At 34.8% G+C, this 26,155-nt stretch overlaps 1 protein-coding gene, 2 long non-coding RNA genes and 1 pseudogene across 4 annotated transcripts; 2 read left to right on the plus strand and 2 right to left on the minus strand.

Moving 5' to 3' along the window:
• Positions 1-6,293: 6,293 nt before the first annotated feature.
• Positions 6,294-9,057, minus strand: LOC147390972 (cytochrome b561 and DOMON domain-containing protein At4g12980-like; annotated as a pseudogene). The gene is made up of 8 exons (XR_015182598.1): positions 9,015-9,057; positions 8,746-8,822; positions 8,607-8,660; positions 8,226-8,337; positions 7,717-7,803; positions 7,244-7,420; positions 6,867-7,121; positions 6,294-6,770 (listed from the first exon to the last, which is right to left on the minus strand). The product of XR_015182598.1 is annotated as a cytochrome b561 and DOMON domain-containing protein At4g12980-like (transcript).
• A 5,877-nt stretch (positions 9,058-14,934) lies between these two features.
• On the minus strand, positions 14,935-15,591 carry LOC147390973 (xyloglucan endotransglucosylase/hydrolase protein 4-like). The gene has a single exon (XM_086458963.1). The coding sequence runs from the start codon at positions 15,589-15,591 to the stop codon at positions 14,935-14,937; it is 657 nt and encodes a 218-aa protein (XP_086315089.1).
• A 2,882-nt stretch (positions 15,592-18,473) lies between these two features.
• On the plus strand, positions 18,474-23,134 carry LOC147390974 (uncharacterized). The gene is made up of 4 exons (XR_015183268.1): positions 18,474-18,796; positions 20,551-20,604; positions 20,732-20,821; positions 22,714-23,134. It is a non-coding gene; the product is annotated as an uncharacterized LOC147390974 (long non-coding RNA).
• A 41-nt stretch (positions 23,135-23,175) lies between these two features.
• Positions 23,176-23,931, plus strand: LOC147390975 (uncharacterized). The gene is made up of 3 exons (XR_015183269.1): positions 23,176-23,197; positions 23,287-23,341; positions 23,637-23,931. It is a non-coding gene; the product is annotated as an uncharacterized LOC147390975 (long non-coding RNA).
• The last annotated feature ends 2,224 nt before the right edge of the window (positions 23,932-26,155 follow it).

The raw sequence follows: 26,155 nt of genomic DNA on the forward strand, positions 1-26,155 counted from the left end.
CTAGTGAAACATCAGCACTTCAAAATATCAAATTTCATAAGTTGCTTACGTGAATAGTTTATTCCGAAGGTGCCAACTTGGTTAACGTCTGTTGATACCACGATCTGGGTTTTTAAAAAAATATTAATGTTTATCCTCTTATTTTCTTCCTTTTGTGGTTTATTTATGGCTTTTATTATTTTTTTTTTCTGACTTAATCATTTGCATTTTTTTTTTTTTTTTTTGCTGACAAATCAAAGATCCTGTTGAATTTAGGTATTTTTGGTCAGTCCAGATCATTTCATGGTAGAAACCATGATTGTCCGATATACAATACAGACTGAATCTTTCCTTTCTGAGTTTCCCTATATCTGATCTCAATGAAGATCCTTATGAATATGTATGTTTCCCTTTACAGCTGATCTTGGTGGATGGACTCGGATTGTTGTTGAGAAGCCTTTTGGCAAGGATTTGGATTCTGCGGAGGAACTCAGTACCTAGCTTGGGGAGTTAGTTGATGAAAAACAGCTTTATCGTATTGATCACTATCTTGGAAAGGAATTGGTACAGAACCTGGTAAGGTGGTTTCAGGGCTTCAATTTTGTTTATCTCACGTATTCCTATTTCATACTTATTTTCATCTCCTACATCCACTTGAATTGGCAGTTGGTGCTTCGTTTCGCAAATCGCTTCTTTTTGCCCCTTTGGAATCGCGATAACATCGATAACGTCCAGGTGAGGATTTCTTTGAAACTCTCTTGTGTTGGTTTTTATAATTTACTCTCTCTCTCTCAATGATCTCTTGGTTGTCTCCACTCAACGTAATCTAGATCGGTGGAAGTAAGTTATCATTAATAAAGGGTATTTTGATTTTTCTATTCCTCCCAAGATCACCTAAGAAATTCTTTGCCCCTTTTCTAATATATAGGTTGTTATCTTAGTTGTCATAATCGATAGTGTTGTAACATTGCGCTCTTGGGCCAACTCCAGCTCACACAATAGAAAAGAAAATCTGTGACGTTTCTCTTCAAATTTGACACAGTATTATGAGAGTATTCTTGTTTTGCTTGAATACTACTAATCACTTCAAAACAACTCGCTTTAACACTAATTGTGTTTCTTGTAGATTGTGCTCAGGGAGGATTTCGGAACTGAAGGCCGGGGTGGATATTTTGATGAATATGGGTATAAACTCTGACTTCTAACACTTTGTATGTAACAGTTTCAGATATCTTAGTTTGTCTTCTAGAATCAAATCGTCATGCCTTGCCTCATTATTAAGATTGCAAAGTTTATCCTTTACAATACCATCTTATGTCCCACTAACTTGGTAGATTCATGATTTTTCTTTCTTAGATTCCCAGAGACTTTGATCCTTTCTTCCAATGGATCAGGGAGGTTTTCGATATTTTGTATAAATATATCTTTGTTTGTTGTATTTTTATTTTTATGTTTTGTGCTTTTATGTTAGAATTTGAGTTAATAGTGAGTCAAATAAATCATAGGGACACTCCTATTTAAGGCATATGTTTGAATGTTAGTCTACTAATTTGGCATTGAAGGCTTTGTTCTTATACAGTCTAGTCTTCAGATTCCCCTTTGAATGGTTTTTACTTATCGATGGATGCAATATAGGGAAAATGATTAATGAAATGCTGCATGCAGGAGGATGTGCTGGAAAGGGCGAAAAAGGCTAAGGAAAAAGCGGCACGTGAAGCACAAGGGTTCATTCCCCAATTTACAACGATAACAACACCGACCTCCACCAAAGATGTTGCCGATCCAGTAATTTCAATATTATTTGGTCTTATTTAGTTTAATTATTGTTAGTTATTTGTAGCTTCGACAGAATTTTCGATCTTAACAAAGAGGTTTACATGTATATTAATTTTGGGTTATTTAATTTAATTTGGAGCTTGTTTTATGATTTTTCTTTTGTTTTTTCTTTTTCTGATTTTTTTATTTATTATTTCGTTCATTGTGATTGGTGAATTAGAGGACCGTGCTATTGTTTGTTAAACCTCCAAATTTGACGGTCATACTCTATGGATTTTTTTTTGTTTTTTTTGAAGTCCATTTTCCAATAATTTGATAGTCCAGGGCCGTCAAAAAAAAAATTCTACAAGAGAATATTTGACAGGCATATTTGACGGGAGGGTCCGTCAAATTTTGAGAAATTTGACGGGCTAAGACCGTCAAATATGGGCCTTTTTCACATAGTGTGTCTCCCTGGCTCTGACATACGCATAGGTCATTTTGTATTGTTCATCTAGGATATCTTCTAATTCAGTTATTGAATCCAGTTTGGATGAAATTATCCATCCTCCTAAAGAAGCTGGTGGTCAGGCTTATGTTGAGGATCAAGAAGGTTTAACTGTTGAAATTCTCATCCCATTTTCAATCATGTTTACTAAATGTTCTTTTATATTTCTCAGGTATTACATGCTACAGTAATGAAGCAATTGAAACTTGCGGAGTCGTTGGAGAGTCTAAGGGGATCTAAATTTTGGGTAAGCTAATTATGAAAAATGCCATTCTCTTCTCAAGGCGTAAATGTCTGCAAATAAGCTCTTCCATTATTGATTTAATATTTCTGGTAGCACAGCAGCTAAACGGCTCTCACCCATCTTAAGAGCGATGTTACACAAAACATTTCATAACTTGAAATGTCATTCCATCATCAAAGCCTTGTTCCAAAAATTCGCAGTAAATACTGAACAAATCTCGTTGCTCCAACTTTTCTTTTTTTCATTCATTGAAATTAAAATCTATTAATAAAGAAAAAGATGGAACAATAACAAATACACCTACCAAGTACAAATGGGAACAAAGAAAAAGATGGAACGATGACACTGGGCTACGAACAAAACTACATAGTATGATCTCTTTCTGTACAAGCTCCTATCTAGAAATGGAAAATCTTCAAAAGAGCGATCATCAGTAGAGAATAAGTCCCAACAGTTCATCTAAACCCATTACTTCAATGTCATTCACTAGACATATGATTATTCATAACAATAATGTACACAGTATTATTAAATACGAGATGTGGTGCTACTTATAGAAGATCCAAAGCTCGAACCTTTTGATAGAATGAATTCATTACCAAGTAAAGTGCCACTGCCTAGGGCAAACAAAGAAATAATAGGTGGGGAAATGTATGTATTGTTGGTGCTGCTTTGTATAGCTCTACTTTGATTAGGTGACACATTAAAAAACAATCAAACAAAAGTAAGTAGTATATGTACTATTATTGGTGCTTGTAGTAGTCACTTTGATGTGGGGGAGGGTATGGCGAGGGAATAGTGTAACGTGGGGGAGGATGTGAAGGTCAACATAGTTTTCACTCTATTACATTGCCTGTTGCACACCATGGTAGTTATTTGCAGTTTAGCAATCTTTAGTGATTGCCGTTGTAACAAAGTATACCAATAAAAGGATTGAACTTTAGCTATCAACGTGTTTGGTAGAAACATAATGAGCAGACTTTATTTCCCTATTTATCATAGTGTGGGTACTTATTAGTTACAACAATTTTGTAAACCAGGAATTCTTGAATGGATTTTCATTTGACTTGGGAGAGTAAATCACTTCACACAATTTTCTTCAAGTTTGACTACATCTATTTATTTAAAATATCTTAAATATGAATTGTTGAGGTGGGTTAGATTCCTATTATTGTGTCCTAATTATTTTGAATGCAATCTCTAAGATAGAATAGACTTGCAATGAGTATGTGGGGACCGGTGCATCATGAGTTGTAGGTAATCGAGTAGCACTTCAAGTATGCATAAACTCACAATGAGGGAATGGGGATATGATCTCACTTGTGAAGGTAATAAATTTATGGTTAGGCTAGCAAATGGAGCCTGAAATGAAGGATTCTGTTTGGTTGCACTTGCAGGGACAGCACTATTCTATTTGAGTTGCTTGTACCTATATTGAAGGCCATGTCATGAACTAAGAACATAAGGGAAGTGTAGTGACTCGGGCTGAATCTTCATTAGTGACAAAGCTGACCCTTACCAAGTTTGATATTTAATTGGGACATGTATGAAGTGGGTGGCCCCTTTCTGATATTATAGTTGCACTATACTCTCTTACTTAATTACATGGCCTATCTTCTTCGTTTTTGGGTATGTTGCGGGGTGGTATTCTAGAGTTAATAATAACACATTTTCCAATATTATAGTTGCACTATACTCTGCCTGGGCTTGTTTCTTGCTACATTCATTGAAAAAAGAGGGAAAGCGATATTTAAAGCATCCTTTAAATGTTCTTAACATGTAGGTTTGGGTCTCCCACAAGTTAGAAGTTAATTTAAGGACTTCTACTTAATGTTGTGCGTGTGCTTCATTAATTATCGGAATTGGAGGAATTGAAGTTTCAGTTAGTGAAGATTTGATATTTATGTCATTGTGCACAAGCTGCGCGCTGCAGCTTTAGGGATATATAAGCTTCCACCAATATTCCAAGACAGATCCATCTCACTAGTTTTGCTGACAGTAAGAAAATCTCTCTCCACTCATTCCAACTTTTTGCTTTCTATGTAACAAGAACTTTCTGCTTGGAATGCATCTCGACACTCAGCACATTAGTACATTATTTTTCTAATTATACAAAAGAATTATTGGCTAGCATGTTATTGTCAAATTTTCAGCTTAATTTGGGTTAAAAAACGGCACAAGGTTCATTTTATGTTTCCATTCTCTTCTTTCTTCTCAAAATCGATATGGGGTGACAGACTATCCTATGTTGCTATCAATCTTGTTCAATGTATTGGTCTTCTTATGAGTGAACTAGAATCAGATTTGTGTGCTCTTCTTTACAGGTTTGTCTCGTAGATTACAATGGAAATAGCTTTGCCAAGGAAGGCGGCATTATTGGTTTTGATCCTGTATATGAGTCAGTAATTCTGAAGGTATTGTGTATTTCAGAACGTGTACCGCCTTAATAGATTTATGATATACTAAACTACTGAAAGTGTTTGTGTACTAACAATTTAGGAATATATTGTTATTAGGGTGCTGTTAATTTGTGCCCAGTACACGTTAAGGTGCATTAAATACACCTCCAAAATTTATGTTAGGAGCAGATGGAATTTTGATTTTCTGCTTGTGGATTGGCATATCTAATTAGATTTACACGGATTTTATGACATCTTGCTAACACAAATTAGAAATGGAATCTAGCCTTCTAAACAACATTTATATTATTGCCATAGCCTTGAGAAACAAACTAAATGAAAAGTAGAACCATTACATTACAATGGATCCATGATGGAAGAAAAGGACTGCCAATGGACGATGGAAATTAAATGATATAGATGCAAGTGAGTTTTTTCTTGTTTTGTTTAATTTGATTAATTTTCAGTTGTTTCATTCATGTCTTCTACTTAAAACTAGTTTCTACTATTAATTTTGGTGAAAAATGATTTTGATTGATATATTTCGATTGATTGAGAAATGATTATTATGCGAATTTAAGATCTCTGTTGATTATTTTCTTATATGAAGGAATTTCTATCTATACATCTATGTATTCATGCACACAAAAACATCTGAATGGCATGTGAGCATCGTACGCAAAGTCTATGACATTAACCATATGATACGGACATGGACACACACATACAAGCACACACACACACACACACACTTTGCTGTTAATGCATACATTTATATATACTGCATTGTCCTTACTTCTGTAACTTTTTATGAGGAAGCACTGGAGCTAGATCAAACAGCTGCTGTGAAATGTATAATCCTGGCTGCTGTAGGCCCCCAATACTCACACGTTCTTTCCACTTTGTACAAGGTACCCCACATTTTATTGTTGTTCATATGAGCTCTCCATTCACAATCATTTTATGATTTACTTCACTCCCATATCACTATGTGAAAAAAGCTCATATTTGACGGTCTTAGCCCGTCAAATTTTGAGAAATTTGACGGACCCTCCTGTCAAATATGCCCGTCAAATATTCTCTTGTAGAATTTTTTTTTTGGCGGCCCTGGACTATCAAATTATTGGAGAATGGAATTAAAAAAAACAAAAAAAAATCTATAGAGTATAACCGTCAAATTTAGAGGTTTAACAAACAAGAACACGGTCCTCTAATTCACCAATCACAATGAACGAAATAATATATAAAAAAAAAATCAGAAAAAGAAAAAACAAAAGAAAAATCATAAACAAGCTCCAAACTAAACTAAATAACCCAAAATTAATATACATGTAAACCTCTTTATTAAGATCGAAAATTCTGTCGAAGCTACAAATAACTGACAATAAAGCAATATATGATATATATATACAACTATTTATGTCACACTCCTGATTTAATTTAGAACACAAAACACAAACAATTGAAGAAGCAATAATAGATTCTAAGAGATACCTAAGAGAAAGCCTAAGAAGTAACTTTATAGACAAACTGTAAGAGAACCAACTCTCCTCAATACTATATGTGACCCTGCAATCTTGTTGTTGATCAAACTGTGAGTGGTTGTTGCTTGCCATTCCCATCATAAGGTTCGGTGGATGCATCGGATTTCCTCTTCGAAACAACGATCCATGTCGTAACTTCCAACACTAATGCATCCCACCCAATACACACAATACCACAATATAAGTGTTTTCTACATTTTAGCTGGATCCAACATGTCTAGACCTTTAAACACGTTGACGATACCAAGAACAAGGATGGAGTATCCAACAATATGGTGATAAAAATTCCAGTAAATCCTGTACTTGTGCTCCTTCTTTGACCTTAGGAACAATGCGAAAATCTGCACAACACAAAGAATGATAAACTCGTTATGATTGATTAAGAAAATGTGCTTAAAATAAGAAACAATGAACAAATTAGGAACAATTATAATTACCTTCAATGTTGCGAAACAAAAGAGAGTGATCCCAATATTCCGATGAGATTTGTATACCAACCCCTTCGAATTGGCCCCGAGCTGAAGACCAGTAGCCCATCCGGCAACTCCAATAACATAGGAAGAACTCTAACAAAAGATATGAAGATAAAACCAAGCTGGATCTGCTGACTTGAATGTCCAGAGATACCTAGCAAATATGGCTCCAATTGGAAACAAAATTCCCCTACTCACTACATTCAGAATTCCATGAATCTGCCAAAAAAAAAAACAATACAAATTAGTTTTTTTTTTTTTTTTTAAGATCATATAACAAGGGAACCAATAAGTAACAAAAACCACAAATAAACAAAATTAAGCATAAAAAAACAACTTACATTCCTCTTTTTGAGATTTGAATTTCCTCCTCTACTTTGGGTACTATTGCTCTGCCCACTCATTAAATCAAGTGTTCCTTTCGAACACCTGCCACACTTGATTCATCGTTGCCCCCGCCATGTTCTTCGACAACACCACCGTAGCATACAGCCTCATCACACCATCTACATACTCCGCTTCATAATTTACATCTTACATCTGCTTTTGTGGAAACGAACGACTGCATATCTTCTTCCATTTCTTTTAATTGTTGTTCATGCTGCATTATGGAGCTACAACAGTCTTATGCAAGACCTCAAGTTGTTGAGTCAATTGAGACTGGAATTTCTGAACAAGAGTTCTGTTTCCATCTTCTATTTTATCCTTGCGTTCTACACACCAATCACATTGCAAAAGTTTATAGGCAATCTTCATGCCTTGTTTTTTAGTAAGATATACCCAACATTGTGTACTTCAAAACATGGACACAAACCAATTTTGGCAAACAATCCAGACACATCAGATGTTGCATTCTCTAGCTCTGATCGAAGCTCAAATGCCCGCTCCATGAGTGCTTTCTCTGAAAAATAAACAATAAATGTCACTGAGGGAGTAAAGACAGAGTGAGGACCAATGCAAGATGGCAACTGTCCAACACCCCTAGCAAGATGGAAGCTATTTGAATTAAGGGTACTGGTTCAAACTATGTAAAGTAGATACAGATGTGATGAGTGTGAAAAACCAATGGAATGGTCAACATGTACTTAAAGCTAAACTAAGTTGTTAACTAAATGTTCCAATCGATTACAACCTTTTCACGCACCCTTCATCCAATCCAAATAATGAGTGACAGATAAAAATATCAATGCCAAAACATCTCAAAATATTTTTTTCCAAAATTCAAGCCTAACATGGAAGTTCTCGAAGGAAACAAAAAAGAAACACCATTTCATAAAACAATCAGGAAAGGGTGCTGAAGGAAAGTGATGGAACTTTACTCACCTGATCTGAGGAGATTAAAGATTAAGAATTCCTTTTCTTTAATCGTTGAGTTGGCCTGTCTATATCTATCCTCTAGATCGAACAATGCATGTTCAGTGTTCTCGAGTTTTTTCTATGGACACATACAGGCAACAGCAAAGACTTTAATTTCTTGCATTGAGGCAAAGCTTAAAAGAAGGTCAGGAGAATGACTATACAACAAGTCACCTGAGTCTTTTGAAGTTTTTCACTTAATTCTGCGGTCAACAGTTGCTAAGAGTTGTAAAGTTCTTGAAGTCCCATTACTTGCTGCTCACGATATACAATTAGCTGGTTAAATCTATACATATAGTAACCAAAAAGACAAATAAAAAAACCAAATACAGAGATTGTGGATTGTACCTTGTCCTTGGACTCTGAATCAAGTTCCATGCGTTCTATTTTCTCAGACATAGCCTGGAGAACAAAGTTGAAATGTCCCTCTCATTAGGAACTTCGAGAGAGAATACATTAAAGATGAATTACATGGTAAGAATCAAACCTTCTTTTCAGCTTCTTCTTGTAGATAACGATCTCGTGGTATATAGATGCAATTCTTCTCTCTTGCAGCATACACCTCTGATTAGAAAACGTAAAGCATAATTGTATAAATGAGATCCTAGTTTTGATAAAACCTTACCTAAGCATTCAATTGCTTAAGAATAATTGTTAATTAAAGCACTTACATAATACTCTTTATAATTTGAGAGATAAACAAGAGAAAAGATCAAATGAAACTACAATCAATCACCCGAACAAGGAAGCACTCACCTTGCTTAAGGCAATCAATCTCAGTGCACAAATCCTTGATCATCGTAGATTTCATCATCTTCTGATTAACTTGGAAATAGTGCGAATAGGTCAGAACAGTAGAGGTGGATCCAAGGAAAGACAGTTCAAGAGCAAAAAAGAAAGAATGGTACCACAACCAACCAATGCCAATCAAATAAACTGACCTCAGGCTTGTTCTTGATATTTTTAGCGCGGTATGCATAATCTAAGGTGCTGAGTGTCTCTTCCAAACAGTAAATAGAAGGGGATATAGTGGCAATTATGCACGTCTTTGTTTACCCTCCCAAAGAATCCCTCAATAATCTTGTTAATTTGCTATCCCTGATGTCCAAGCAAAGTTCTTCTGTAACATCAAGAAACAGGATTTTATATGCCCAGATAATCCACTGCTTTTCTTTCTGCTTATGCAGCCATGTAGGCCACTTGTAGGTGATGAGCTCATATTCAAATCGATCTTCTCATGCCATATACGGTATGACATTCTGAATGAAACCAGAGAATGACTACTCATTAGACAACTTAGCCATTTTTTTAGTATGAATATCATAAATAAGACAATACTCTGATTGCATGCCTTAATGAAAATTTTAACAAAACCATAGATCGACTAAAGAAGAACAAAACCTTAAACTGAGGAGAAAGATAGTTTTTTATGAACCAAAACTTTACTGGCCGATGTGTGTTTTTAAGAACGCTTAGAATCATGATTTTAAGAAAGCGTTCATACCTACAAAAAGAATATCCAAGAAAAGATATTACTCAACCTAAGGGAATATTATCTGTTCACAAAAGATAGATATTGGATGCAAGTGAATTAACATTTAGATAGAATAAGATTTTTTTTTTTTTTTAATATAGTTGTGTAAAGTTAGAGGTTAGCAAATGAAATTGGGTTCAAGAGGGTTTGAACCTAGTACGTGGGAACAACACTCTACACATCTTAGCCTTTAGCCAAGTTGGTACTTCAAAATAGAATAAAATATAACTATACAGTTGCATCATTAACATTGTAATAATAAAATTACAGTTGCATCATTAACATTAAACCATGCCACCTCTCCCCAAAACATCCTCTTAATTTATACTTCAAGTAAGACTTTATCTTACCCTCTTTAGCTATGAGAGAAGAACCCGTACGTTACAAAGAATTAAATAATAAATAAAATTAAAGGCAGGCAAAAGGTTTTTACTCTCTTGCTTGTGAGTATTACTTCTTAACCCAAATTGAGTTTGAAAGCTAATCAACAACGATCTCTTGAAACCATGCCCACTATAGAAATGGAAAGATGCTGCTAAAGGAAAGGGTGGAAACATTCCAACACCACTCCCCGGCTTATAGGCCTCAAAAGTAAGCTCAAACTACTTTTATACATTGTTTCTTGGTTTGCTTATTCATGATTTTTTAGAGTGATGTTTGACCCAAGCAAGGTCCGTGGGATTGGGACAATTGAACTTAGTCTCAGGTCATTTTTATGCATTTACGAAAATCGTGAATCACTGAAATAATTAATGTATCATAAACTAAAAAGATAATAGTGACGAATGTGTACAATCACAGATTTCTGATTCAAAGGCGCACCAGGAGGGCCAAGCACAATATTTTTATTAACCTTCACCATAGGGCTACTTTCATTGGGTTGTTATTATATTTGGGGCTATTCATGAATTCCTTCAAATATACTAACTTTATTTAGTTTTTTGTTTTTTTTTTTTTTTTTTTTTTTAATTTAGTCTTTTCCTATACTTACCACTCACCAATCTAAAATTCTTTATCCTCATCTATTCTATGAACACATTTCTTAACTTCCCAATACTCAACTCCATGCTGCACAGCTAGTCATACAGGTGTCTCGTATTATTATTCATGTAGTTTGGTCAGTACACTGAGATCACATAAGACTCTAGAAGTGCTTCTCACCTTGATTTACGTAGCACTAATTCTCATCAGTATCTCTATTTCCAAGTACAATAACCGAAATAGAAAAGTGGTCCCTTTAGGGTATTTTTTGTCATCAATTTTAACTAATGCCTAATCCCCAAGAGAGTTCTTACCAAAGTTGTGTTGCGTATATATTGTCTTAGACCTTGTTATCTTAGAACCGTTAGTTTATATGCTATCCCTCCACGATTCTTGTTTTAAATTTAACCCCCTCCAATTTCATTGACCAACAATGCATCATCTACAAAGAAAACATAAGGGACCTCCCCATAAATATAAGTAGTTAATTGACTCATAACTAGTGCAAAATGGTATGAAATTGGGACTGAACTCTAATGCAAACCTACTGTAACCAAAAAGACCCCTGTCTTGTCACCAACTATTCCAACATCACTTACAAATTATATCATATATGTCCTTAATAACGCTATATACTCATCACCAACACTATGTCATGAATATAAAATGAGACTGCATTCTGATGGACTGAGACTTGATAATTATGTTGCCTATGTATGGCAAATATATGCAGGTACATCGTGGGTGTAGAACACAACTTTGAAGTGTTAGGAAAACTATCTTGGCCATAACTGAAGGCTAAATAGCAGTCTAGGAACCAACATATTTGATTAGAGAGTTTTTGTAGCTTGAGATGGATAGTGTACAAGTGCTGGGTACTAGCAGCAAATAGCTTAGGACTGACATGATCTGACTTTGTTTGGAAGAACAGATAAGAGATTTCAAACAAGTTTGGATCATCAATTTGGCATCGAAAAGTGGAAATCAAACAAGGCCTAAAATTACATAATAGCCAATTCAAATTTTCAAAAAATAATTTAACTTAAGATTCAGATATGCCTAAATTAAACAGATTTCATTTGAACACCGATATATAAAAACCATAACAAAAAAAAGTGAAATCGATCGAACAGAAATGCGAATAAGATTGGAAACTCACCGGCTGGCGACATAAATCACAGCCATTGTAGCGAACATAGAGAGCATGAGAAACTTGGGATCGGATAACCAAACTATTTAATCGGTTATTCGATCCCCGACTCAGCATATCGTTTGTCTTTTGTAGTCGATCTTCAGATGCCCCTCATTCACGCCTTGATTGATAAAAAATATTTCGATTTTCAGAACTAGATCTACTGATTTCTAGGGTTGGAAAGAAGTTCTAGAAACAAATCTGATAACTAGTGTTCGAAAGAAGTTCTCGATCGAGATTGATCGATCAAATAAAGTGGGAGATGAGATCGATTGAGGGAGACAGATCGAAAGAAAGATCAATCGAGAGAGAGAGATGGAGAGGTCGATCGATCAAGAGAGCGACTGTGAGAAAGAGATGGGGAGGTCGATCGGGAGAGAGAGAGAGATAAAGAGCGATGTCGATCGAGATAGAGAGAGAGAGATCGATGATTGTGAGAGAGACGTAGAGAGAAAGAGACACAGAGAATGAGAGAGAGATGAGATCGGTTGATTGAGAGTGAGATCGAGCTTGAGATTTGGAAACGTGGTCCGTAGGCCGCGGAATTTGGGTATCAAAATTTGACGGGCCAGGCCCAACAAATTTTTTAGTTAAAATAGGAGATTTTGACGTAGTGTATACATTGCTTCTCCTAAGAGTCTTTATTCTCCATTTTGGTTCATTGTAGTTACTATAAGTCATTTCCTTAAATCTAGTACTTGAATGAAGTTTATTTACCCTTAAATTTCTAGACGTGGTGTGAATCAAAGATAGAGGTTAAACATTATCTTTTTTGCATTATCAAGTAAATGGTTACCAAATCCCATTAAACATTCCAGTGTTTCGTCTTTAAAAGCTTTGGACTCTCTAGCCTGAGCTATTATAGATTCCAAACAGTAGTTCTATGAAACAACAAAATCTTTAGTTTTAGATTAACATAAACTACTTTTGTAAGCAAAATGGTAGCTTGATTTTAGATACCATTATGCTGTAATTGAAGTACTCTATCATGAAACTCAGTGATGATTGAAACATTTATTTGTTTCTCCCCTCATTTTGAGCGTTCATCATATACACTAAATAAATTTTAGTTCTGTATTGTTGGCATTTGTGATGATATTTCTATCAAGTCAATTGTTTCATATTTCAACACAAAATAATCTGGTTTGGTAAATATATGAACTTTTTTCTTATTTGCAGCAAATCTGCGACCTGTATCTAGCTTTGAAGCTCTTCAGTCGGCAACGTTGGGATTGAAGATAACAAACATGGTACAAGCTAGCCCGGCTGTTAGTGCATGGGTTGGCCTTGTTGATGATCATGAGGTGGGTTGTTCATGGGATGGGGCTGTGGGTGGCAGAACCTCACCACTTAACAACTTACAAGGTGAATTTTAGATGTTATAGGTATTAGATGCACCTGCATTGCAAGATGACTGCCTTAGTGAAATTTAAATTAACGTTTAATCTTCAATGCTTAGAGAGAATAACTTAAATCATTCATTCAAGTCATAGATCTAATCGTGATAATCTGACTTACACACGTGGCATACTCAATTGACACCCCTGAGGTGACACTTTTCAGAAACCATAGTACTGCCCTCCTCAGGATAGAGAACTGTGCTTCCTCATAAAGGATGGTAGATCTGGGAAGATCTGTATCCCGAGGAAGGCAAATCTATGGCTCCCGAACATGTCACTTCAGGGGTTTCGATTGAGTTTGCCACATGAGTAAGTCCGATTATCACGACTCTAAACATTATATTTGATTGTTTTTCTAGCACAACTGTAATGATTTATGATATGGTATCATCTTTATTTTTCATAAGTTGTTGTATCTTACTGATTTATATTTTTCATTTCATTACTTTTTAATATTATTTTGTCATTTGAAATACATATTTTATTTTCTCTGATTTATGAAACTTATTTATTTATATCTGTCCAGAATCACAGGTGGGAATGTGTACAAAAAAAAAAAATTCTAATCTGGCTTTCGAAAAGAAATTAAAAATAAATTCAGACAATACACATCGGTTTTAAAACAGAGACAACAAGTACATATTATAACGTCAGACATCAGTTTTTCTAACACGATGTGTATTTTATGACTTTAGACATCGGTTTTAAAAGTCTTTTTGTGTGTGTGTGTGTGTGTATGTTTTGTAGTGACATAAATAGAGATTTTTTTTTTCTCCCATATTGACGAATTGCACAAAACTGCGTGCATCAAGTCCGATATATATCTTTCATTGTGAAGATGATTGAAGAATCTTAATTTGGATTATACATCTATCTTATTGTGAATTTATTTTATTAAACTCGAATAAACAGATATTCTGATTGGATATAACGCATAACCATATTCAATCCTGAAAAATTAGAATAAAATAATTACAATTAAATTTACTCAAATTTTTTCTTCGATAAAAAAATTGTACCCATACCAAAATAACTCGGGTCGGATGAGTCGAGTAGTTGGATATTATCCGACCCATTGCCAACCCTACTTCCTTCCTAGATGAATTATTCCTTCTCCTCGAAGATCCTACCTTTCCTCTCCTTCAATAGTCCCCGGCAAATTGCAAAACAGCCATAGAATCCTCTACTTTCAATTAAAGAAATGAACTTCCCGCTTTGAAACATCTAGGAAAACACCAAAAGATAGAGGAAAGGGGAGAAGAACTATCCCCACACCTTACGAGCAAAATCACAATGAATAAGAAGACAATCTACATATTCCCAAAATCAATAATCATAAAGTTACAATAACAACAAAATTACCAATTACCCATCATTTATTTATAAAATGACTCCAACAAATACAAACCAGAAAGAGAACCCATCATTTAATAATTAAAACCATGAATTAAAAAACATCAAAGTTGGCACAATTTCTGAAGAAAAACATGGGAATTGGTTCAAATAACAACATTATTGAAAAATGATGAAAACCACCCACAGATGAAAAACTGATGCCCAGATCTCCCATCAAGACTCACAACTTTCCACCACTGTAGTTGTTTCAGGAACCCTAATGTCCTTATATTGGCAAATATACGGTGCATCGCAACCCACATAATCTCCCGTCCACCTCCCTTCATCAATGTAACTCGCATCCCATACTGAAGCATAAAGAAACATTGGTTTCTCAGGAAACCCTTCTCCTTCCTTCCTTTCCTCTCTCCTCACAACCTTCCCATCGATATACCACTCTATAAAATCTTTAAACCATTTGATCTCATAATCATGAAACCCATCCGAACAATCGAACCCTAATTCATGAATCTTCTCTCGGTTTCCAGTACCTATTGTGTAAAAGTTCGTCTGAACTATGTTCTTGTTTTTTTCCAAGAATTCGAAGTCAATCTCGTCTTGGGATTTGTCTCCTTCGAGTGATGAGAGGTAGATGTTGAAATTGAGACCACTGGTATTTCCTTTAGGGCATTTGATTCGAGATCCGAAAGTTCCAAATTGGAATCGAGTTTTCGAACGCCACCTTGCGCCGCCTCTTGAATCGAAGATGACTGTAATTTCGTTAGATTCAGGTGTGTGAGTGCAAGCTTCAGGGGTGTAATCTATGGCGATCTCTTTGAGGTTTGTAATTTCATAGATTAGGGTTTCAGTGTGGGTAGCAGGATCCGCCATTAAAGTTTCAGAGAATAGATATTAAACTTTAGAAATCAGTGAAGGTGAAGAGAACAAAGAACCAGAATAGCGAGAAAATGTAGAAGTTTGTAGATCCAGTATTTCAGGGAGTATAGTAATTAAAAATTAGACTTAGGATCCAAAACTGTGTCCCGTACATATAGAATAGAAACGCTGTCTAAGTGGCACTTTTCTGTAACAGTTTAAAACACATTGAACTCCTAATAAAGCCGTTTTCTATATGGAACATAATTCAATGTATTTAGTCTCCAGTTAAAAATTGCCACGTAGACAGCGTTTCTTGTTGTAGAAACGTGATAAAGTTCTGGATTGTGGCAAGAATTTATTATAGTAGTTGCGGCCTGCACGACTGCACGTGCATACCATTGATCCTATGTTTTTTTAAAAAGCGACCGTTGACATGCCACTTGACTTCAATCTTCACTTATGGACTAATGGTAAATGACTTTAAAATACCCTTGTTTTTTCTTCCCAATCATGTTCAATTTCTCAGAGGAGGAGATGATGTGAGCACTGATTATTATAATAATGATGGTGATGATGATGATGATGATGATGATCATATAATGATGGGGACTATAACATAGACAATGATTATTATGATGAGGAGCATATGAGGGAATTAACGTCATTTTTTGCCAAACTATAAGAGAAGACAAGGTCAAGGGGGCATGTCATCAATTTAAAAATATAAGAAAATGATGATGATGATGATGATGATTATGTATGTAGAAATCTGCAATCTCCAAATCTCCTCAAGATATGAACTTAATGAATATTCTTTCGCAATGGGTGTCCCTTGCACTATAACCACTATGACACTCAAGTCAAGTTAGGAAGGAAAAATGGTATGGAGGAAGAGTGTCGTGTGGAATGATATTATTTATAGTGATTGGGGGGAAATTATGATTAGGTCATCTTTCTAGATTCGATCTTATCCAAATTGAGAACTTCCTAATTTGTGCTTACCTTTAGTTCCTAATATCTTGCATGAAATTGAAACTAATTTAGAAAATATTTCATATCCCTAATTTTTTGGGATCTATCCTTATCTGTTGCGCTGGAATGACTACTCTGGTCTTTGAGCAATCGTCTTAGGAGAGTCTCCGACTTCTAACCGTCAAATCATGCCTTTCTTGGGCACAGTCCTCGAAAGCTTAGATCGATTGCCACAGAGTATGATTTCAACGTGACACGTTCAACATCTTAGAGTATCGCACTTTTTAACTCCATAATAGCAATGGTGATGATGATGACAAGGTCATTTTTTAGTAGTTTATAAGAGAGAATATTGATAATGATTTGAGAACAAAACCATCCCTTAAATTGACCATTGAGGTTCTAGTGAATGTTTTAGATACCCCTAAGTCTTTAAAATGGTGACCTCAGTCTTCGATTGTAGACTAATGAAAAATGACTTTAAAATACTAGATTTTTTTTTCTTTTCAAAAGTAGTCTTCTTCAATCTCTCTGAGCTCCAAGATCATGTTAGTGATGATGATATCAATGTTGATGGTGATGATGATGATTATCTTTTAATAAAAACATATTTTTAATAATTTGAATATTTACTTTCTAAACAAAATATGATTGTGGTTAAACATTTTCTAATCCATCATTTTTTTTTAAATTATAATATTTGAATAAATGATAAATAATTAAACTAATCAAATGATTTAGGTCATTCAAGACGAGAAGACTCGATCGAGTCAACTTTGTATCGATAAGGGACAAGACAAATACTAAGTTTTAAAAGCATGAGTGATGATTATATCAACATTATTGATGACAATGTGATGGTGATGGTGATGGTGATGGTGATGATGATGGGGAGGATGGGGTGAGGGGGAGGGCATTAAGGTCATTTTTTTTGTAGAATATAAAGGAAGACTAAGGTCAAAATGTTATAAGTTTCAAAATATAAAAAAACTAATAAATGCCCGTGCCTACCACATGGGTTAGTCACTCTTGCACGTGTTCCTTATGCATTGAATATTCCTTACGTGTGTTGAAAATTGAATTTATTCTTTAAAATGCACTGGATCCCACATGTAGAGCAGCTAAAAACGATATCTCTTAACTAATTGTTTGCTTACAAATTTTCTTGAAGATTAAAGCACACTCTTGAAATATTACAAATGTTTGGCTAATAAACACTTGTGCAAACAATTTCAATAGTTGGTTACAATTTTGATTATTGTCATAAAAAAGTCCTAAACAAACAAACAAAATAATAATAATAATAATAAATCTTGCCAAAAAATAAAATAGGAGAATTTCTATTGGGGTGACAAAGATTAAAGCACTCTTCAAATTGTACTACTTGTGGGAAACTCATTCTCACACTCTTAATAAATATCCAAATGTTTCTAGTCAACCCATCATCTTTAACCTCTTGGCAACCACATTCTCGTATCCCTCTCTATTTTGAATGGTTTTCAATTTAAGTAATCGAACAAATGTCAAAACATTGATGAAAGTTAGCCACACTAACTTAGTAAGATTTCGAATCTTACTAACAGTGGTTGGGCCCATACGGATTGAGAGCAATACAACACTACAACACTCTAATCCAGGGTTTTTAATTAGATTACAAAAAGAGAAAAAGAAAGTTTTTTTTTCATTTATCCAAGATATGAATGGCTATCGAAATCCCAAAATTAATTAAAGCTCAATGATGGTGAAAAATAAATACTTTGAATCTAGTGACACTACAAGAAAACAATGAATCAGGAACAAAATTATAAAACGGATTTTATCCGTTTCTAATTAAAAACGGGTTTAAGCCGTTTTACATTTAAAAACTGTTTTATCTACATTTTATCCGACCCGATATCCGTCTGATTAATTGGAACGAAAGCTCTCTCAGTCGTCTCTCCCAATTGTGTGTGTGTCTCTCTCGATCTCTGTCGCTCTCTCGTCTCTCTCCCTCTCTCGATAGTCTCTCTGGATCTCAGTCGATCACCCTCGATCTCATCTCTCTCTCGGTCGCTCTCCCTCGATCTCATCTCTCTCTCGTTCAGTCGCTCTCCCTCGATCTTTTCTCGATCTCAGTCGTTCTCCCTCGATCTCAGTCGTTCTCCCTCGATCGCTCGCTCAGTAGAGGAGAACCGAAGAATTCACCAAGCAGCAGAGAACAGAGAGAAGAGAGATTCAATTTCTTCCCTGACCTTGTGAATCGAAGGTTCGAATACTCTTATTTAGGGTTTCAAGCTACCTTAGCAGTGTTCTATTTTTATTTTTATGAACTCGTGTTTTTTGCTAGATTTTTTAAATCCATTGTCCGTTATTGATCTCGTTTACAGTTCTCTTTAGTTTTCAGATCAGTCTTATAGTATGAGTTACATTCTTCTTGCAGTTGTAATTTTGATTGTTTTAGCATCTCTTATATGAAACATGGGCAGCTATTTGTATTTCTGATGTGAATTGTGATCGTGTTCAAACTTAGGGTTGGAATAGTTTTGGATGATTAGCATCTCTTATCACAGATTCTTTTTGAAGCTGTGGGGAACACGAACAGAGATTAGCAACATCAATTGTTATAGATTAGGTGTTTCTGCTTTGTCTTTTGAAATCAAATTACTTTAGGGGATTGTTTGGGAACATGAATTCATAGTTTGCTTCTTACACGTGTCCCTTCTTTTCTATGTAAGTTCTCAAAGTTTAAATATTTCAGATATATGCATCAGTAAGTATTGAAGTGAACTTACATTTTCTTAACTCCAAAAGGTTTTTTGTACTGATATTATGAGAAAGTTTTCATGCTCATTTTATCATTTCTTCAAGTATCAAATGTGTTTGTAGAACTTGAATTAATTTGGACATTTAAGTTCTCAATAAATTTGTATTTTGGTACCTTGATTTTATTTGTTTAAGTTGGTAGGCTATTTCAATCACCTTCTAAATGACAGGATAAGCACTCTCATGCCCATTTATCCAAGCAATTCAAGCAACACACCATCCGTATAGTGTACATCAGTCTTACTACTGGAGTTCCCTCCCCTATGGCTGGACGCATTGGGTGGTTCATACCTACCTTGAAAGTTAATATGATGAATGAAAAGAATACTGTAGTTGTACTCTCTGTACCATACTATTTGGACCATCCACACTAAAGAGAATCCGTAAAAAAAATTAGTTAAAGTAGTGTGCATCTTATCACAAAAGTTCACTTTATTTTTTTATTATGGTTACAGACAGTTTTTACTTGTAGCAGACACAAATCCAAAGGTAATTCTTGGCTGTCTCTTGGGAAATCAAAGTTTTGATGCTCTACCCCTGCTGAATTGTTTGTGATGCCCTTTTTTTTGGGTTTTGAACCCAGGTTTTGGCATCAATACTCAAGACTTCATCTAGTTTGTTAGGCAAGCTTAATATTAAGGAATTACTCAAAAAAGGACTAACATACGATTTAAATAAGAGGTCTTTATAGAATCTGGTGGATCCATTTATGAAAGGCATAAATTGAATATCTGGTTTTCCATCTTACTTCATGTTTGAGACTATATCTTCTTCATGCAAACTACATCAAGTGTTCATCAAATATTGCCTAGACATTTCAAAATAGGTGTCCTACCCATGTCTGATTATTCAGTGTACTAAAATAAAGTTCCACAAAAATAACTGCACCATATCCATGCCATCTCTGGGTAGCACAGTTCACTTCATTGTCAAACTTTGAATGTCAGTGCAATATGCTGGGCAGTGTCTGATATTGTTGTATGCATGTATGAGAGATCTTTTGGACCTCCCATATTTTCAGTTTTCTCTTATAAAGTAGGGGGACTGCCCCTGAATCCTTGTAATACTTCTTAAATACAAATCCTTTCTTAGTGGAAAAAAAAGGAGGTCCGAGGGAACTCTTCACCCACTTGTCCTTTCACTTTGTATTTCTCTTCAATTTACACTGTACTTATCTTACTTCTATGTGTTTGTCAGGTCTGCGAAGGAATATAGAGAATTTAAGGAAAAATAGAAGAGAAGAGAAAAAGCGTATGCCTACTTTCCCTTACGAGTTATTTCCATAACTAGTGTACCCTTTTGGGGTTATACTCTTCTTTGTTCTTCTATATCATGCTTAGTTCGGCTTATTTTCATAATTAGTATTTCCTTGTGCTAGGTTTGCATGATCAATGGAGAAAAGAGAGGAAAGGATTGAAAAATAACAGTGAATAAGGTCAGGAGGCGCCGCTTTCTTTTTCCTTGCAAGGTAAGCTGGCATTCTTGTTATGTGGAATTAGTTAAATATTTTTTTTCCCATTTTGTATCCTTTTAGATTATAAAGGGGACTATAACTTATAGAATACAAAATATACTAAATTAGTTAAAGGATGACTGTTAGTGATGAGAGTTTAGAGTTTGTTACCCAATCTTTTAACAACTTCAAAGCTTTATCACTTGTGAGCTGTGACGGGTTCAGCACTGATGGGTTTGCAACCATTGCAACTCATTGCAAGTAAGCTTCCTAATTTCCTTAATTTGTATAATGGGTACTTTAATTTTTCTGCTAAGTAGACTTCTAAAGTGACATGTATGCATGATAAGGTTGTTTGGTCTCCTAACTAGGTTGGTTTTAGCTGTCTTAGTGTTCTTGTTCTTATAAATGCTTGTGATTTTGGGTGGAAATGGATATTTTTATCTGTTTTTTCTTAAGTGATGAAATTGTTTTAGTTCCTTCTTAGACAGGCCTTTCTTTTTTCTGCCATGACAAGTTTACAACTCATTGGAAGCATCCTTCTTCATTTACTTAATTGTTACAGTGGAAATTTTGTTTATTTCCCAAGTTAGATTGAAATACTAAAAAAAAAAACCTTGTTTGGTGGTCCTCAAGCTTGGATCCATTTGAAGCAGTTGTGAAACATATGGGTTTATATTGAATTTGGAAAGTGAGGCTTGGTGTTCCGTGTTCAGGATCCTCGGTTTCGTCAAAACCTCCTCTTTTTTCCCCCCATTATTGAAAGTAAAAAACACCAAGAAAGGGAGGTAGACCCATATTCAGGATCCTTGGTTTTTTTAAATCTCCTAATCAGTAAGCTTTATGGAATAAATCGTTACCCACCAATTATGCTGGTTTAGCCATTCATAACTCTTAAGACAAATGCATATTTAAAATGAACTTTTGGTTATTTATTCTCAAAGGCAGTGGTATATTTACCAATAAGCATCTTTTCTGTAGAGAACTCATTGTTATTCTTTATCAAAATTTAAAGACTAAGAATCAGGTGAGTGGAAATCAGTTCAGTGGAGTCTTTTTGCAAGTCACAACATTCTAATACCTGAAACCTAGCCACCAATTTGTATACAGAGAACCTACCAAAATGTATGCCATTTGGTAAGATGCCAATCTATGAATCCTCTCCTTCTGGCATCATATTTGGGCAACTTGCAGATTTTCTAACACTAACTAGATTTTGGTACATAAGAACAGTGCATTTTCTACTTCTATCAGTAGGGCTTGCTTGTAGAACCTATTTCTTATGGACAAGATTTAAAATATCGTATCGATTAAATGTTTTGGTTTATGGAAAATCCTAGACAGTATCAGCCGATACATACCCGATACATTCAATGTTTTGTATCGGTCTTGGCCGATACCGATATGTATTGACCGATACATTCTGTTAATTTAAAACCATGCTTGTGGGTAAAATCTGAGATATCCCTTAGAAAGATTGTTTGAAAGCCAACCAAGTCTGAACAACATAACAGTCCAAGTTATCTATTGGCGGGGAATTTGTCCCTCAATTTGATAGACTATGATGGTAACTTGCCCCTCAATCACACACTATCTGTGTTTTTTTATGCGACTTGTTAACTGTGTGGCTGTCTATCCTACCTTGTTGAGGCTCTTGTATTTGCCAGAACAGTTAACATTAAATAGGAACTAAAATAAGGTTGATGGAAGTATTATCGAATATTTTCTTGTTGGATATATCGGTTACTGTTTTCGGATTTGTCCAACAGAATTTGTTTGTGATTCTGCTTTTAATTACTCTGGTATTAGCTGACAACACTTTTCCTTATTGTGTTATGCCTCGTACCTAAGATAAGCTTCTAAGTTGTATAACTAACACAATTTTCAAAACCCAATTTGGTTTCTAGAAACTTGACTGAGCTGGACATACAGGAGAATGGCGTTGAAGATCTCGGGGGAAGTTGGTTAAGTTGCTTTCCAGAGAACTTCACATCATTAGAAGTCCTGAACTTTGCAAATCTGTAGACCGAAGTAAATTTTGATGCACTGGAAAGGCTTGTGGCCAGGTGCAAGTCACTTAAGGTTTTGAAAGTAAATAGAAGTATCACCTTAGAACAGTTAAAGATTTTGCTCGTGCGAGCTTCTCGACTTCTAGACCTTGGGACTGGCTCTTTCTCATCTTGTTGTGATACCAGATTTCAGCCATCTCTGTTGTGGTATATGTGTAAGTAGTTGCTGTTATTTACACCGTGTTTTAAAACTGTTATAATGTTTTTATAGTTTTTTAATAATAATATGTTATCACTTATCCAACGTAAAATCATCGTTAGCATTATCTTCATGAACCATTTTTGCTATTGGTGCAGGTATTTGCTGGAGAAGTTTCATTGGGTACTTAATTTCATTCCCACGGCTGTTAACAAATTTACTTCAAAAACAGTCCCCCTGGTTTTCATTTCATTTTTTATGATGTATTTCAGATGGGCATGACATGGACTTCGATAAATTTGGGATCCTTATAAAAGTGAAATTCAGGTGAGTCTCATTTTTGGAAAATGACTTTTTACTACATTTGTGCTAGTAATTATAACCTGTGACAAATTTTGCTATATCATCATCATCACCATTATGACCCACGACAATTTTTGCTATATAATCATCACCACCTCTATCCCAACTATATTGACATGAATCACATTCCTCCATCAATAATTCTTTGTAAAACAATAGCTATTTATTGTGTTCCATTGATAGTGAAATAATTGATTAGACAGCTATCTGCATCATCTTTGAGAGTGGAAGCTTATCTGCATCATCTTTGATTGATCAGGAGCACTTATTTCAAACACTCTTTTGAAGGTGCGGAAGCTCATCGTGAGAGTATGCAATGTGGTGACACGAAAGAATTCTTTTATTGGTAGTTGCAGGCATTTTGGGGATCTTAAAGAAGATAGGGAGGGATGGGAGTGATGGCATTGCTTCCTTGTAAGCACTTGTGCTTGTGTAATGATTGTGAATGGTTTATCGATGCATTGTAATTTTGGATTTGTAAATTATGACTCATTGCAACTCTTTTTTTGTATAAATTAATGTGATAGAGAACTTCGATGTTCTCTATTTGGATATATTTTAACTGTGGGTAATAGGCAAGTAGCAAGAAAAGAAAAAAAAAAAATTTAGATATCGGTTTATAACCGATATCTAAAGTCTCAGACGTAGGACATCAGTTTTATAAAATCCGATGTCTCAAATCTTTTCGGGTTATCGTGTGCTGTTATATAAAGACGCAGATTAGGAAGGGTTTTAAGCCGTTCCAAATTCCGACATCTGGAATGGTTTTTAACCGTTCCAAATCATGAAATATAGAACGGCTCTTAGCCATTTAACCTCATTAACGACGCCTCGATTAAAGACGGTCTGTAAGCCGTTTCATAGTGGCTTAGGAACGGTAATAAAACCCTAATTGTTTTGTTGTAGTGTGATCTAAATCATTGTGGTATTGATGCAACATAGAGATGTCAACTCACCAAAGATAATGCAAAAAACTTAGGCTATACATTATAACCTCTTTTTACATACAAAATAAAGGGGAATAAGATCTGTTATACCTTGTTTGCAAGATCCACTAATTTTGAAAGAGGATCAAATCTCTTGAAGCTTCTCTGCAACAAAGAACAAAAATCAAGTTATGTATATCAAATAAATCACCCTAAAAATAAACAAGGGGCACGAGAATCTAATGACAAATAAGAGACACACATGGAATGAACTAATAAGAAAACTTCAAGTAAATAATCGATTGATACTTTAAATAAAATTGTAAAGATAATAAATCTCAAAATTTACAAAAGAAGTGCCCTTTGGCAAAACTCATAGCGGACAAACAACCTATACTTATTTATAAGACCACAACACTAATAACTTCTTTGGCTTGGAAGTTTCAAACATGACAGTCCTCTTTAAACAATATATAAAATAATTTAGTTGAAAACTAAGAGAATAGCGAAACCAAATAATAAAATAAAATCACCTAGTAAAAAATATGAAAAATCATATATTCTAGATTTAGTGATCTTATAAAAAAAGATGAAGAACCCACCACTTCAAGAGTAAGTGGGTGGAGTTGTAAGCAGTGACAATGTCTCCTATTTGAGTGTCATTACAAACAGGAAAAAAAAAATAAATGAAACTCAAATTTGGTATGTGGTAATTAAATCAAATAGAGTCTTGGAAGACGGGTAAAACCACAACATAAGACATAAGTGTTGATAGGATACCTTGGCTTAAATTGAAGATGTAAGTAAACAGAGTGCTAATTGTACAACTAATGGAACCTCTCCATGAATCGAATTTCCAAATATACGTCAGGCCATTTCAGGTGGTCCAATATATCTTGCATCGAGATATTGTTGAATCTCATTTGTTCCAGTGAAAATCATTATTGTTAGATTATGCCCCTTATAGATGTACTTATGAATATATTTGATGCATAGCAATCTAGCACAAACTTCTACATTAATGTGGCAATCGAACATTTATGATAAATATCCATTATATGGTATGGTATTTTTATTATCAATGTTGTACATATATATTGTCAATATTTCGACGACAATAACTAGGATATCCATTTTGATCCATAGTTCTTACATCTATAAAGAATCGAGGGTATCTCTTTGTACACTTACCATTTTCCATATGATGCATTTGGATTTCGAGCACCACAAGGACATGAACCATGCAAGTTTATACGTTAAATAATGCAGATTTGTATCTTTATCTGGGAATTTCACAAAGACTATTTGATCAACTTGAGCAATTGTATGTATGTTGTCTGCATGTTGAAGAAAAATAAGTGCATGCATGTGCAATAATCCACGCTTCTAAAATTCAATGGTATAAACATATGCAACTACTTTACCAAACACACCATTATTCAAGATTTCCTTCATTAAAGTTCTATGATTTAACTCAAACACACAAGCTACCAAATTTGGACGATCGATGGAATTTTGATGCAACAGTTTAGCATCAACAACTTATGATCAATTTAGATTTGTTGTCATAATAAAAAAGATGTTAGGATGCTTATTGTGGTGGGTGATAGCCATGAAATCTTGAAATATCTTGACCATTTTTCTTAAACTATTAGAAAATAAAGAAGACAAAATAAATTGTTGACCAATTTGATTAGGATCTAGTTCTCTATCCGCAATATCTATCAAGCCATTATACACATCGGCACAAAGGATATTTTGATTCAATCTATGATACATCAAACTATTTGGCTCAATTACAGTCCAAGCATCTAATAAAATAATTTTTCTGCTTGTAAAATTGTTGAATATT

This window comes from Akebia trifoliata, chromosome 11 (assembly GCF_017979445.1).
Source record: "Akebia trifoliata isolate Shusen 1 chromosome 11, ASM1797944v1, whole genome shotgun sequence".
NCBI classification, from domain to species: domain Eukaryota; kingdom Viridiplantae; phylum Streptophyta; class Magnoliopsida; order Ranunculales; family Lardizabalaceae; genus Akebia; species Akebia trifoliata.